General features: G+C 37.3%; 1 protein-coding gene across 3 annotated transcripts; it reads right to left on the bottom strand.

The window, feature by feature from the left end:
• Positions 1 to 5519: 5519 nt before the first annotated feature.
• Positions 5520 to 13345, bottom strand: LOC140336598 (torsin-1A-interacting protein 2-like). Of its 3 annotated transcripts, none has more exons than XM_072419818.1 (3): positions 13242 to 13345; positions 7095 to 8171; positions 5520 to 6711 (listed from the first exon to the last, which is right to left on the bottom strand). In XM_072419818.1, the coding sequence occupies exons 2-3, from the start codon at positions 7882 to 7884 to the stop codon at positions 5945 to 5947; spliced, it is 1557 nt and encodes a 518-aa protein (XP_072275919.1). In that variant the 5' UTR covers positions 7885 to 8171; positions 13242 to 13345; the 3' UTR covers positions 5520 to 5944. The 3 variants fall into 3 exon arrangements, with proteins under 3 accessions (XP_072275919.1, XP_072275918.1, XP_072275920.1); XM_072419817.1 differs by having other exon boundaries at positions 13247 to 13345; XM_072419819.1 differs by having other exon boundaries at positions 5654 to 6711; positions 7099 to 8171; positions 13247 to 13345.
• Positions 13346 to 15599: the final 2254 nt, after the last annotated feature.

The following is a 15599-nucleotide window of genomic DNA, read 5'->3' as shown; positions in this document are numbered from 1 at the left end:
AATCATTTGTTTTTATACTCCTATCAAGCGCCCGGAAACTAAGAAAGGCTAATTTAGAGCTACAGCAAGAGTGTATTAAAACATTTCTCTGGAAAGTCTATTAGCACTGATTTATAAGCCTTTGAAACAATCATTTCCATGTATTTGACTGGATGTTTAACTTCTCAGTTGTATAAAATATGATACTGAAAGCCAATAAATAGTACTGCAAATGTAATTATGTTTTTATGAATATATACTGTAAATTATTTTAGTATTTTTCTAGCTAGAATTATCACTTATTACGGCTTTCAACTTTCTCCAGAACTTAATTTATATATTACAGATGCTAATATAATCAAGCTTGGAAGAAATATTGTTGTATCTTTTCTCATCACAGCTCCTAAACTTTTGCTACTCAGGCTTTGGAATTAATCAAAAAAAAAAAAAAAAAAGATAATAAATTTCTGTGTAATCTGCAACCATTCTATTCCACTTCTCATGTACCCAATTAAAAAATATTGATGCAAACATAACGTTATATACTATATAAATTATATACACCAATGGGACTCCTTTCTGGAGTCGTTACTTTTGCATCCAAATTAAGTCTATGTTCACCCCATTCCTTCTCCATTTTTAGATGCGTATGTCTCTCAGCTTTTAAATATTTATTTACTGTAATATAAGCATTTGCTGCTTTTACAATGTGAGCCATGTAGCAACTGTCACTTGTCATCACTTCTTTGTATTCCTTAACTAAAAACAATATTTAAAAAAAAATTATTACCTTTGTACAGTAAATGCCAGAAGGTCAGATGTAAGATGGAGGGGGTATACATTAGGTTCAGGTGCTAAAACAGAACCATAGTCATGGTCAAGCCAAGGTTTGGTACCAGAAAATCACTAGGCAAGGAAAGAAGCAAAACAAGTAAAACATGAGAACAAATTTAGTCCATCCTTGGTCAGGTGTCAAAGTAAAGGAGAAACATGCTCTGAAATAAAAAAAAACGTGGAGTCACTTACTACTAGACATGTAAGTATTCCCATTATTCTTTTACAGGCTTACTATAAATAAAAGAGTTATATATTTTTCTATGTATCAATTGTAATGGTCCTCAATATCCCCCAAGGAAGCCTATACGGTGAAATGCGTCAGAACCTGAGACCAATTTCATTACGCGTTATCTGGTTGTTCTCTATATTCTCCTTTTGGAACTTAATGTTATTCATATATCCAGGATTCTAATAATTATTTCAGTGTCCTACCTACCCCACAAAAATTCTTGTGGATAGGACTGACCTTTTTCTGGATTTGTATCTGTTGAATCTGAATTGTAGTTTTAATTACTACTGCACAAAACATACTTGTACATGCACACAAATATTCTTAGACAATAAACAGGTAGTTGTTTTTCAACTTTTTTTCATATAAATAAAAGAGATACAATCACTTTCTTCATGCCAGGCAAGGTGGCCATAGCTCCAGAAAGTGCAAGTGTGGAACATATACTTCCCTTACCTGCACTTTCCTCACAGCTAGCTATCTTCTACTCAACTTAATTATATTATTTTTGAGGTGTGGATTAATTAAACAGTTGTCCATGTTATATAAAGTTTTGTATTAGCTATTATTTAAAAGTGCTGAAGAAAAGAAAAGTGCTGAAGAAAACAATATTACATAAATGGTTAGACTCACATCTACCAAGACTCAGGCTTTTTGAGGAGAAATTGGACCATGTTTTTAGTGGCTTGGATAGAAGTGTCATTAGATAAAGAAACCAAGGTTAGAAACTTTTTTAATACATGGGGATCATATATAGAGACTCAGTCTAGCTCAATAAAACTCCGGATTGTAAATACATTTCAACATACTGAATGGTATACTCTGAGAATTCTGGATAAAGATCTTTAATAAAAGCTATTAAAAAACAAAACAAAAACAAAGCACTGAAAATGTAACTGCATTTACCAGAGTAGAAAACAACACACTGACTGCTCCCTCTTGTGGTTTTATTTAGTTCTACGCCAGTCTAGGTAAAATGTATGGATGGCTATAGATTCAGAAAGCATGAGAAGGAAATATATATTAGGGGCCCATTTATTAAACTATTAACATGATTGCAAGGGAAATACTGTTATCTAAGCACCATTGACTGCCTTCTGAATACCATATTAGTGTAATTACTATATGGAATGGCATGCTGTAGGAGATGCTAGAGAATACAGTGACAGACTATTGAAACATTACATGAGACTGCTAGAAATGGCGGCTACTACCTAGCAATACGGAAAGAGAGAATACTGTCTGCAAGGATCTGAGCGCCTTATAGAACATGCCAAAGGTCTGTATTTTTTTTTTACATTTTTCTCCTTCTCAGATACAAGACCTGTTAACTAAATGAATTTGGAATCCAGAGAGTTTGTTCCACTAAATATGAGCTCCATAGAAATGCTGAACAATAAAATCTACAAGGGCTGCAAGAGAAGTTGGTATTGTGCCAACCCGTGCTGTGCCCATGCAGGGCAAAATAACATGCCAACTTTCCCAGAGTTCCTCCGCTGTCACAGTGTGACTTTAGAGCAGATGAGGGAACAATTCATGACTCATGCACTTTGTGTCTAACCTTTTAATAATTCTCTTGCACGATATGTCTCAGCTTCAGATTTTTAACTGTACATTCTCTATTACCTCTTAACTTTGTAGTGCCTATCCAAAGAACTCCTTCTGAATGAAGCGCCGTTTTATTGTACAATTAGAAATGGCATTCAATACCAGCAAAATCATAAAAAGAAAAAAATGTTTAAGAATGCTATGCAGTGAAGCATGCTAGCACACTAAAAACAGAGCATAGGTTTACCTACACTTTAACAGTAAAAATTTTGGACTCCGCCTTTTAATGAATAGGGAAGTGATAGTACAGGTAAATACTAAACTGTTATAAGACGTGAGATAGCCTGACAGAGATCCAATAACTGTACAGCCATTATGAAAAACATTAACGTGTTGCATCCCTGACTTTATACTGGTAATAAAATGGGCTTTACCAATGTTAATCCATCTTGAAGGAGCAAAAACTTAGCAGTGGCTTAGTGTTGTCAGCCTGCAAGAGAACGTGCAGTAACATTGTGTGAATAGAATATTCATCTACCCCATTCTTAGGACTATATTGAAAAAAACTGAATTTTAGGTATTCTTACAAGAGCAATGGGAATATTTTATGGACAACTCATATGTTCACGAATTGAATCTATTGGTGGAATCCTACAAGCAAGCAATACTTATAACATCACTGCCCAAAATGATCAGAAAAAACAACCATCACCTTATACCACCAAAGGCTTCAACTTATTTAGTACAAAGATCATTACATGCAACCTATAAACCATGGTGATTGTGTTTTAAACTTTTGTACACAAGGGGGCGGCAGGTTTTCCTCTGCGTGGAGGGGTTACATAAACATAACAGTTTCTATTGTACTTAGAATACACATGTACCAAAAACTTCCATAAAAACCTAACATCTCATAAAAACATTTTGCATTTTTACAAGTGACATAAACTGTGTTTAAATTTGCATATTTCATGAAAAGAATACCTGATCCTTGTACAGGTGCTGTCTGTTAAAGGGTAATAAAATGTGCCTCTACATTGTCATACTGACATGTGGTTTTTCAGTGGAGACTACAAGTTCCACTTTCAACACACATTTTGCGTACACGGTAGAGGTATATTGAAAGTGGCTGCAATAAAACTGCAGGATATCAACATCAGCGAGTCCCTGTAAAGTACAAAAGATGGAAGTATTTAAGAAAAAAAATCAAATGTTTACAATGCTTTTTGTTTTAACAAACTAAATGTCACTTAGAGCTAACATCCACTTTTATTACTGTACGATGGATAATGTATACTGTTACTTCCATTATGCTACACAGTTCTGGTATAGAATATAAAATCACAACATAATTGCTCCTGCTAGAAGATAATAAGGGCTACCATACATCTAATACCTCACTGTTATCTCATCATTTTCTGTTTACATTTCATCTTAACACACTAGGGAGAGTAACCTATTGCGTTATCAATATGCTACTTTACCACCTACAGCTTCTTCTCACCCAGCTGTAAATATATATATATATATATATATATATATATATATATATATGCTTTATCTCCTTATTGCCTCTAGTATTATGGGACCAGAATACTTGTTCAGGAAAATAGGAAAAAACGTGATGAACTTCTCACCTGACAACATGCCATTATACATTCATCAGAAACTATAAGCTTTAGAAGAGGGTGCATTCAAGGAAAGCCTACCTGAAGGGTATGTGCCCTCTCTCAGAAGCTACTTACAACATGATTTTCAATACAAAACAATCTAAGACTACTGTGGACTGTCCCTAAATATCTAGTTATTCCGCCACAGAATACCACCATCTTATCTCTAGCACAGCATAGAAAACAAAGTTAGAATATCAAATACAGTGTGAATATCAAAATATATCACATCCCTTCCTGATACAGTAAGCTATAGAGGAAAGTCGGAATTTGTTATGTAGATGCAAAGGTGCCTAAATTCTGAATCATGACAACACAGACTGTCAAGTGACCATTTTGCTTACATTCTTGGGAAAAGAAAAGTTTATTTCATTTTCATGGTTTCAGCTCTGGTTTATCCCTTATCGACACTTCTGTCAGCTTTAGCACAATATCAGCAACAGCCGCCCAGAACGATACTAAACTAGGACAGTTCCAAAATATATGCAACAACGTACCAACGTGTTGTCCACATCGCCAACAGTCTGAGCTAGTGTGTTGAAAGAGTTTTGCCAGCCGATCGGGGGTTCTATACCACCTGGTAAGCACTTTGTAATTAGTCTCCTGATAACGATTACTAATAGAGGCTCTATGTCCGTAATATAACATACACTCTATTTGTTCTTGGGTAAATTTAACTCCAAGGTCTCTTTCCCATTTAGCAATAAAATATGGTATTGAGGTGTCCTGAGTTGTTAGTTGTAATTTGTATGTATGAGAAAGAACTCCTCTTAAGGGATCGCCATTGACACATAAACTCTCTAGAGTACCTAGTGGGCGGCCGAAATCCTGTGCCGGAGGCAGTGATCTAATAAAGTGTTGAAACTGTATTGTCCTCCAGTTATCCAGACATGGAAGGGAGTGGTCTACTTGAAGCTGGTCCGTAGTGGACCAGCGGGAATGAAACTGCTGTGTTTTCTACTCAAATTTATTTTGGGAGGATTACCACAATCAGACTTGGCAATGAAATTCTATTGCATGCCTAGTTTCTAATTCTGGCCATACCTCTACACTCTGCAGGGTTGCATCCTTTGCATATGCTGTGCTACAAAGTTTCCCTCTTTTCCATTTAAAAAAGTTTCAATATTTCAGTATGTAGAAGCTGAACCAATTAAGGTCCTCTAGGCATGTAACAAAGGAGAACAATTTTTTCCCACCTATAAAAAAAGAATTTGATCGGAATGAAATTGTGTTCAATCTGAAATGTACAACATACAAAGTGTTTACAACCATGTGTTTTTATTTTGCAGCTTTTTTTATTGTCTTTTCTGTTATTAGAGATATCCTTCTGGTAAAATATGAATAATTGTTTTATTCTTTATAAAATCATTTAAAAGTTCTGGAAAATAAATTCTATTGGAAGAATAACATTTTATTAGTATGTGATTTTTTCTATGACACAAATCAAATCTTACATCCTGAATTTAACTTTCCATAGCAGCCACGCTGGTCAGATCAAAGATACTTTAGTGGTCTGTGTGTTATGGGTTCCACAGATAAGCTTTCATTATAGGTGATTTTATTTGTAAAAATTAAGGCACATTTTCATTAAAAGAATATCCCAGTATATGAAAATAAAGTCAGTGATCAACTTTAACCACAGTTCTTATTAGTGCAACATTGCATATTGTCCTTTTTTATTCTAATCTCTTTTATAATCAAAAGGACAGCTGCCAGCCTCTATTCTTCTGACTGGAAAGACAGGAAGAACAAGGTGAGAAATACGGCTCCATACCCCACTCAGCTTATCACTATCCATCTCCTGATGTGATTTTACGCCGTCAGTGTGAATAAACTGCTGCCACAGGAAGTCCCGAACTTTTTCCTCCAGCTCTGGGAGAGAAGTGTCGGGCTCAAGTGAAGAATCTTCAAGTAACACAGTGAACACAAGAGCTACATTCTTGTAAGCAGCATTTTCATGATCACAATACTTGTAAAGGATAAGCAAGGAGCCAGGAGGCAAAATTTCTAAATGATTTATTACTGCTGCCCGACTGCTAGATCCAAATGCTGAGCTAAGTTTCTCATCTATGTGGAGTTTGGCAGTACTGTCATTATATCTCGCTTCAGATGGACCATGAATCACTAACCAACTAGCATTGCGGGCATCAGCATAGGTTTTTGCTAGACCACTACCTAAACAAAGTAAAGTTTGTTTGGCATCTTGGGCTGCAGTGAGGATGAGAGTAGCAGGTTCTTCAGCGGCGGATTTGTTGAGGTGATTTCTAAGCATTTTTCCACTTCTCAACCACAAATCCTGACTCTGTTCAGGAAAATCTCTTTGGAGGCTTTTAAACTTATCCAAAAAAATCTGCAGCACTGATCTAGAGTCTAAAGCCGGTGTTCCACCGAACTGAAACTGACACGCAGCAACAGTAATAGCAATGAGAACTACAAAAACTGCAACACCTGCAACAGAAATACAGATAGTATATAAGATCAGTGTTATTACATTTGTTACAATTACCTAAAGTCTGATGTACTTTAAGCTTCCACCATATAATTTGCTGTACATGTTGTTCTGTATACTGTATTGTATGATGCAGGTATCACACATTCCCCCTTTTCCCAAAAGATGTAATAATCATATAAAAGATATATATATATATATATATATATATATATATATTAAAATGAAAACTCATATACCCCTTACTTTTTTACGTTAAGCCTAATTTGTACCCCCAATATACAGTTTTACAGTTTTATTGTTATATCATTTTGCTGTATCATTAGCAACTGTTACTAGTAACATAACCAAAATGAGACATAAACTAAACAAACAGACGTACCCACTTGTGTCCACAGCTTCTCCAGATCTGGCCTTTTTTCTGTACTTGGCTCCAAATCCTGATCAAGTTCCGGCTCCACACTTGGCTCCAAATCCTGATCAGGTTCCGACTTCACACCTCGCTCCGAATCCTGATCGTGATCCAGCTCCACACTTGGCTCCGAATCCTGATCTCGATCCAGCTCCACACCTGGTTTCAAAACCTGATCGCGATCCAGCTCCACACTTGACTCCGAATCCTGATCGGGTTCAGGCTCCACACCTCGCTCTGAATCCCGATCGTGATCCAGCTCCACACTTGGCTCCGAATCCTGATCGCGATCCAGCTCCACACTTGACTCCGAATCCTGATCGGGTTCTGGTTTAAAATCCTGATCTTGAACAAGCTTCACACTCCGCTCAGAATCTTGCTCAGGTTCCAGCTCCAACTCCTGTTTGCGAGCAAGCTCCACACTTGATTCTAAAACCTGATCAGGTTCTGGCTCCGCACTTGGCTCCGAATTCTGAACTTGTTTTGGCTTGGGTTTTAGCTCCAGCTCTGAACTTTGGGTTGGCCCTAGCTCTGGATGCACCCCTGACTCTCTCAGTTCTGCCCTCAGTTGGTCTCCTGTAGACTCCTGGTTGCCCCTCAGCTCCTCCACCTTCTGTCCCTCCTGATCTCTTTCGGAAAAGTTTTTTTCTTTGATTTCCTCATTGATGCTTGATTTTGAAGGGTCATTTTTACTGTTAACAATTTGAGCCGTGTTTTCACAACGTTGATTGTTTTTGGTTTGTTGTTTTTTGCCATCCATATTGCAAGGATACTATGACAAAGCTGAGAATTTTGTTTCCAAAGTTAGCAGTTTCATTAAAAAAAGTAAAAGTCTGCTTTGTGATAAGCCTTAATCTGATTCACATTCAAAAAAAAAAATTCATTTTCAAAAACTGTTAGTATTAGACTATTAGAAAGGCACACTTTCTAGAGATTTTGCATATTTTACATGTTCTGAGAAATTTGGCATGTCTGAAGTTTCTCTAATTTTCATGATCTTCATTTGTGTAAAATGTATCTTTTCATACACCGATGTGACATTTATATCTGTTGAGAAAAGGAATAAAAACTTTTAGGGTTAAAATAGTGACAAGTATCCCTCAAAAATACCAGTCTGAAGCAATAAAGCATACTAACTACCATAAGGATGAACCTGTCTGCAACACTCAATGACCCAATTTAATTATAAGCATTTTGCCTGAAACAGATCCAGGATACCTAGCTGCTGCGTATAGTAGTGTCCAGGAGCAGTAACGTCCATGTTTTTTTTGCCGCAGGTTTACTTCCTAGTCTTAACCACGTTACTCCTAGAAAGCCTTTCCTTTACCTTGGAGCAGTGGTCCCCAACCTTTTGGAGCTCACAGAACCACTAAATGCACAGACTAAACGCTCAAGCATGCGCGAGGAGCAGTGTGTCATTCAAAGGGAAATGACGTCATGATGCCAAAACCCTCCCACCACCCTGAGCCTACAATCTGTATGGGGGACATGGTCCACAGCTCTGGCCGGTGCGCCCCCCAAGCAGAGTCCTACAGGAGACATGATGTAGTCTACAAGGATGTCTTTCCCAGCCTGGACGATCCAGAATGAATGGGAGCGCAAAGCCTCCTGGAATACCTATGTCCCGTATCCTGGGAGGCCCTTGGATGCTCCTTCTGCGCATGCCCGAGCATCATGCGGAGAAGGAGCCTTTTTACGCAAAAACAAAAATTTGCCAATCTCACACATGCGCAGTAAGATCAGCAATTTTTTTTTTCATCCTTCATCAGCTGATCTCGCGCCAGGGTCGGTTGACGTAGGATGAAGTACCCGGAACAAGAGGCGAAGATGGCAGCGCCAGGACGACCCGGGACCAGATGCAGGACACCGCTGGATGGATCAGAATGCCCTGCGGGATTAAAGGTATGTGGATTTTTTTTTTTGTTTTTGGCAGTTTTGAGTTTAGTTCTTCTTTAAGTAAGTGCACCTTCAATTTGTTTTTTGCTCTTTTTATCCCCAATAAAAGCCAATCTATAACAGACAGCAAATTAGTGTATGCAGCTATGTGCTCTGGTTGTCAGGAATTCATAGACTTTGCTCCCTTTATCTCCAACAGGCAGTACAGTATGAGGGTCATAGTCTTACTGGTATGGATTAATATGAAATACAACTATAATATTTATATGGTAAAATAAAATCAGTTGAAATAAATTCAACATTACTTACTAAAAACTAACCCAATCACTAACATCTTATAATGAACCTAAACATCCTAATGTAATCTCAAAAGTTGTTTTCAGAAATTTTAAATCTGCGGCACACTGCACACAAACTGGATGCATTTTTTAAGGCATATTCATAGTGCATTTGGGTTGCCATTAATATTAAATAGTAATGCCACCCAACAGCGCATGCATGCATTTTATAGGTCTGACTTTTAGAAGGGATTCTGGGTTCACACTACAAAAACATAAGTTATATTTTTTTTTTTTAATGCATTGTGATGAATTTTTCTTTTGTTTTCATGTGCTTTAAAGCAGTGGTCCCAAACCTTTTGCACATGGCGGACCACTAAATGCTTGGACTCCGGACAACACATGCACAGCGAGCCGTGTGTCACTGAAAGGGGAATGATGCCAGAACCCCGCCCCCCCCCCCCCCCTCCTATCGCAGGTCTCAGTCCAAAGACACAACCTGCCCACGTCCCTGAGCCTACGATGTCTCCTGGAGATGTGATCCACGGCTCTTGCCAGAGCCGCAGCCATCTGACAGACCCAATACTGGGCCAAGGACCAGGGGTTGGGGACTCTAAAGCATTCGCATGTGTATACACATTTTGTATTGCATTTCAAAGAAAAGTGCATGTGATTATGGAACAGCCATAAAAAATGCATACCAACATTTTTCCATGCTCTGGTATGCATTTCCCAAAGCATTTAGCGGCAGTGTACAGCTCACAGAAACTCAATGCATTGCAACATATTGGTGATGAAGTGATGGTACCTTGACTATGCAATCCCAACAGAGGATTTCTACCACAGGGTTGCCATTACAACATTCATAATGCTATTGAGGTAACATACATTTTTCAGCATGCGTGGGTTGCACACAGGTAGAAGAAAGCCTGTGCCACTCCTGGCTGTGTCTCTGAGGTCACTGATAATAATATTAGGTAGATATTTCAATATCAGTGGTTAGCAATAGGCCATTATAAATTTTATTACAAAAACAGGTTAAAGTTTATAGGTTGCTGACTATCTGGTACTGTGAGTCACACTGTGAATCATCACATCGCTCATCATCGACAAAGATGGACAAGTTATCCAGTTATACACAGGTACCCCAACTTAATATACATGTGCAGCCAATTCTGGATGAATTCAGACATTCTACCACTAGACTTAAAGCTGGTACACACGGGTAGATCCCTAATCTAAAATACCAATTAGATCTGACATAAAATCCACTTGTGATTATCATGATAACCAACTGATTTTCCTTTCTTCCGTCATGTAGCAATCGGACATGTTGGCTAACCCTAATCAAAGGGAGGGATTCCATACAAACCCATGGAGTGAAAGCATTGAATTGTTTTTCCTCTACAAAGCCCAACTATCAGCATTTTTGTCTTGCAGAGATTATGAGTTTTTTTTTTTCTAGATACAGGAATGTTTGGTTGTCATTTCTATTAGATGAACTTCAATTTATGGATAGGAATAATCATTAATACTAATTAGATTCACACATAAAAAAAATACAAAAAGGGGATAACCTTTAATCCAATCTCCAAAACAAGCTATCAATATCAGTACAGAATAGAACAGTATGAAACATAACTTGTATTAGTCCTAAACTAAAAAACATCAATCTTAATTTCTGCTGCCAATGAGCTGTGATTGCTATGGCTAAAATGTATTAAGATTAAAAAGAACAAAATTATATGTCCAGAATTTAGAAAAAAAAAAGTTACATGGAGGGACTTTTTTTTCATATTTATCTGCTTTAATAATTGTATATATGTAGCAAGGTAGGTATTCAATCTTTCCATCCCTAGGGGACAATTGACTAAGATCCACAGGGGTAATTGGTTGCATACTTTGAAATGTATCACAATATTTCTTCATGCAAACAATGGCACCTTTCTCTGTAATATTGTACATGGGTCCTAGCAGTTATTGGTGTTGTTGCTATACATTGGATAACAATACTATTTCATTGCTCTTATAGATGATTCCCCCTGAAGCAATATTTGTTAAAAGCAGATAAGAATACTGCGTTTATTAAAAGGATAAATATTTGTATGGAACAACCTGGATGTTTTACTATCCCTGCCCTACATTATATTATTTTTAATTATATTTTATGCTACATGTGTATTACCTTTACCACACAAATACAAATGAGATTCAAACCTGGGACCTAGGCCAGAGGTGCTAACCACTGAGCCACTGTGCTACCTACATTCACCTACACATTTCCTCTCTTCCTATGCCAAACAATGGGGCTGATTTTGTGCACATCACTGTGGTAATGTGTGATGTGTGTTGCTATGACATGACTATTTATTCTGAACTCCCCTTCCCAACAAACTCGAGTCACACAGAATCACACTAAGCAGCAACAATTTATCACACAAAGCTGGAATGCAGCCGTCCTGATTTTTGGTTCATTTTGCTTTCCTAAACTGACACACATTAATGCATGAAGTAATACATGTGCATTAAATACAAAGCATTAGACTGCACTGGTGTGAATAAGCCCTCGGTTGATCTTCAACAGAGTGAACCTGTATTCACTTTAAATCAGCGGTCGCTAACCTTTTGGAACTCACAGACCACTACATTCGTCATTTTAAATCTTGTGAACCATTAATAAGAAGTATTTTAAAAAGATAAATAGATTTATAAAACAATGATCTTCCTAATGGTGCCTGACAAGGACCGTGGCGGCTATGATTCATTGATCAGCTCACGTTTAAGTGAATTATTACTATTATCATTAGTTGCATTATCTTTGGTATTACTAAAGAAATGCAAAATACTTTTTTGCTTTTTCTCACTCTTTACAGGTTACATTCCAATCTAAGACCAAACAAGAAATGATAGTTATCAATGTCAAACTTTTTGATGCCATTAAATATACCAGTTAAAAAAATACAAAGTTAAAGCGTACATTTACTAAGAATTTTCACTTTACATAATAGGGTAGAGAACCCCCTTTTGGAGAGTAAAAATTCAGTTTTTTGTTTTTTTTTTTAGATGCAACACCCTTGATGCTGCACCCCAACACACGGATGTTGGGACTTGATGCACCCAACACCCCCGGAGTGTTTCTTTTTTGAGTATAGTACCATACTTACCTAAAAGAGCATCTAAGAAATACAAACATAAAATAAAACAATTGGATGAGAATAGGTATTTGCAGAGCGGGGTGACTGTTGTAATGGTGGAAACAATACTGAAGCGTACGGCTCGGGAATGGTTGCCACATAGAACTTAATACTACACTGACATCACCCTGCGCCTCCCTCTTTAGTACAGTTCGTGAATTTATTGCAATATAAAGGGGAAAATATAAGAATATAAGAATTTATTAGAATATTATTTTTGTTTTATTATAAATAAAACATAAAAATTGCAAATAAGGTCCACATTTTTCTGTGGACAACCAAAAATTTTATCACAAACCACTGGTTGGTGAATTCTGGTTTAAATATCAAATCATTATTGAGGGAGAGAACACAGGATTACTGCAACATAATACCCGGACAGAACTAAACACAATTTCTGACCTAATTCCCTTAGTAAATAAATCCCGGTCTCCTTAGAAAGTCACTTCCCCCACCTCATAGATTGTAAGCTCTTCGGGGAAGGGTCCTCTCTTCCTCCTGTGTCACTGTCTGTCATTTGCAACCCCTATTTAATTGACAGTGCTGTGCAATATGTTGGTGCTATATAAATCCTGTTTATTATTATTATTATTATTATTATTAATAAAATAATAATAATAATAATAATCCTAATAATCCTAACAAACTGAAAGCTTTTCATACCATTCAGTGTACATATATGTTTGGTAGAAGAATTCTCCATATAACATTTCTAAATAACAAACTTCACCCAAAAATGGAACTCTCACCTCACCTGTGTGAGACCGTCCTGTGCCCGGCTACCGAAAGTCCGAGCTGTCACAACTAAAAATATTCTGGTACAGCTCCATTTCCTGTGCAACACATTATACCGTCCCCCGGAAATCTGCCCTATTCACGGAACGTTTATGCTTCTGATGTTCCCGGCTGTCCAGTGATGCATAATTTTAGCAGGGATTCCTTCCCATGGTAAAGGCTTTGAGAAAGGCTGTCTTAGATTGTAAGCTCTTTTGGGCAGCTCCTCGCCTCCTCCTGTGTCATTGTTTGAACCAGTCTATCATTTACAACCCCTATTTATTGTACAGCGCTGCACAATGTGTTGCAGCTTTATAATACAGTTTAATAATAGCATCCCCATAATCATATGAAAAGGCTGTGTAGGAAAATCATATAATGAGGAATAAATCAGCATGCAAATATATGAAAAGCAATGTTAAAGAGAGAAAACAAGACTGTAAATTGCAACATTATACAGCTGAACAGATGTAACATTGCTTGCCTTTACTGGCAGATAAATATTGTAAGGAAGGACAAAATTAACCATGAAGACAATAGTCATTATTGACCCATGAACAGCAACTACAGATGGCTTAAATAGTAGAAGAAAGAAAAAAATGTAGTTAAAGAATTTATAATACTAATGTGACATGAATATACAGCAGGTAAAAGCCAGTCGGGTAACATATGTGGATTTGTATGCCTGGGCACTGGAAATTATTCTATTACTGTCATGAACAAGTATAAACTGATGAGCTGTAAAGGGTTTTAAATGGTATAAATAAAAGTGGAATAAAGTCCAACTAAGCTTTCAGGCTACATTGTCTAAATACTTTTCATAGGTGCTTCAAAACAAAAAGGTGTATAAAGTTATAGTTTGTTTTCTTTAAAATAGAAAACCCAACCCTGCTCTAGCATACTGCAAAGGGCCCACACTCTCTCTGCAGAAGCTGCGGTCTCTCTGCTAAGGTTTGAGACCTCACTTTTAAAACAGAGGAGAGCTCTGCAATCAGTGGGGAGTATAAACTTTGTTGACAGCAAATCTTTATTTGAGCAGGAAGTACATCAGACCTTTACAGAGGGACCATTCCAAATTACAGCCATGTAAGCAAATGTTTCCCAACTTGGGTTCCTTTCAGAGCTTGCTAGGGGTTTCTTGAGCAATAAGCAGTTTAAGTGACACCAGTGATCTTTTTGGCTATCTGTAAGGGTAAAATTCTTCCCATTTACTACCACACTAATGTACTGTGAGCTGTGGATATAGTAATCATAGCAGGGGTTGCTTTATGTTAGGAAAGGCTGATTCAAAAATAAAGAGTACCCATTTCAGGGGTGGGTAAACAAAACATCACCACGCCATTAATCAGGCAGTTTTTTTGCAGAAAATGACAGGCCATGTCCCTTCTGCAATAACTGTTCTTATCTGCCCGATCACCACTAGAAATTTTGTTGCTGAAAATTTCCCCCAGATTGCCAAGAAATCCCAGCTTCCCTTGCATGCACCGGAAATAAATTAGGTTCTGCATGACTGCGTATGAGTTACATTATCACTGTCCAGCCTGTCACAGTGGCCAAAGCATGCCTCCAAGAATAAGATGGCTGCACACTGCAAGGTAACAGGGACCAGGTGAGTATTGTGGGTTTAGTTCTACTTTAAAACACCCAGAAACCTCCATTATTTGCTTGTAAAGGAAGAGTAGATACTATGATTATGGCTCTAGAGTAGGCACCACAAACAAAATATTATTTTAAATACTAAACAGTCAATATAAGAAAAGACATCTTAGCGCTGATCATTTACAACACCTTATCCAAAAATTTTGCAGAAAGTTATAAAGGCTCCATCAAGCTAGAAACCACCAAAGATTCAATTATTAAATCCTTAAAACATAGGGTTACAGGGAAAGTGAGGATAACATTCAGCCCAAATAACCAAACTGATAAATAAATACAGAACATCTGACAACAATTTACAAGTCATGCTATAGTTAAATGTAGCACCTGGTGGACCAAGCCAGCCACCTATACAGTAAACAGAATACAGTACCTAACAGTGAATCCCCCCATCATAGTAATCAACTATGAATTTTTGGTGCTCCCGAATCTACTGTTGCATTTTTCCTAATTTAGAAAATTAAAAACTAAACAAGGAAAAGAGAGAACCCCATATTGATCACACCAAGGCATCAGTTTCAAAGAAGTTATCCATTGTTTTATTTCCCAAGCATCTGCCAAAATGGAAATATCAATGTCGGCCAATGCATGAAGTCTCCAAGGACTCGATTTGTGTCCATGTGTTAGAATGGCAGTAAATAATAAAAAGAGAATGTCAGATTCCCTGTTTTATAAAA

This window comes from Pyxicephalus adspersus, chromosome 8 (genome assembly GCF_032062135.1).
Source record: "Pyxicephalus adspersus chromosome 8, UCB_Pads_2.0, whole genome shotgun sequence".
Taxonomy (NCBI): Eukaryota; Metazoa; Chordata; class Amphibia; order Anura; family Pyxicephalidae; genus Pyxicephalus; species Pyxicephalus adspersus.
The sequence above is the reverse complement of the archived record's forward strand: the minus strand, read 5'-3'. Positions and strand labels throughout refer to the sequence as shown.

Bases quoted from the DNA above. Each gene is read 5' to 3' on its own strand.
- LOC140336598 (XM_072419818.1), bottom strand. From the start codon at position 7,884: ATGGATGGCAAAAAACAACAAACCAAAAACAATCAACGTTGTGAAAAC. The intron at 6,712-7,094 runs GTACGTCTGTTT...TTTCTGTTGCAG, and splicing joins GAAGCTGTGGACACAAGTGG to GTGTTGCAGTTTTTGTAGTT.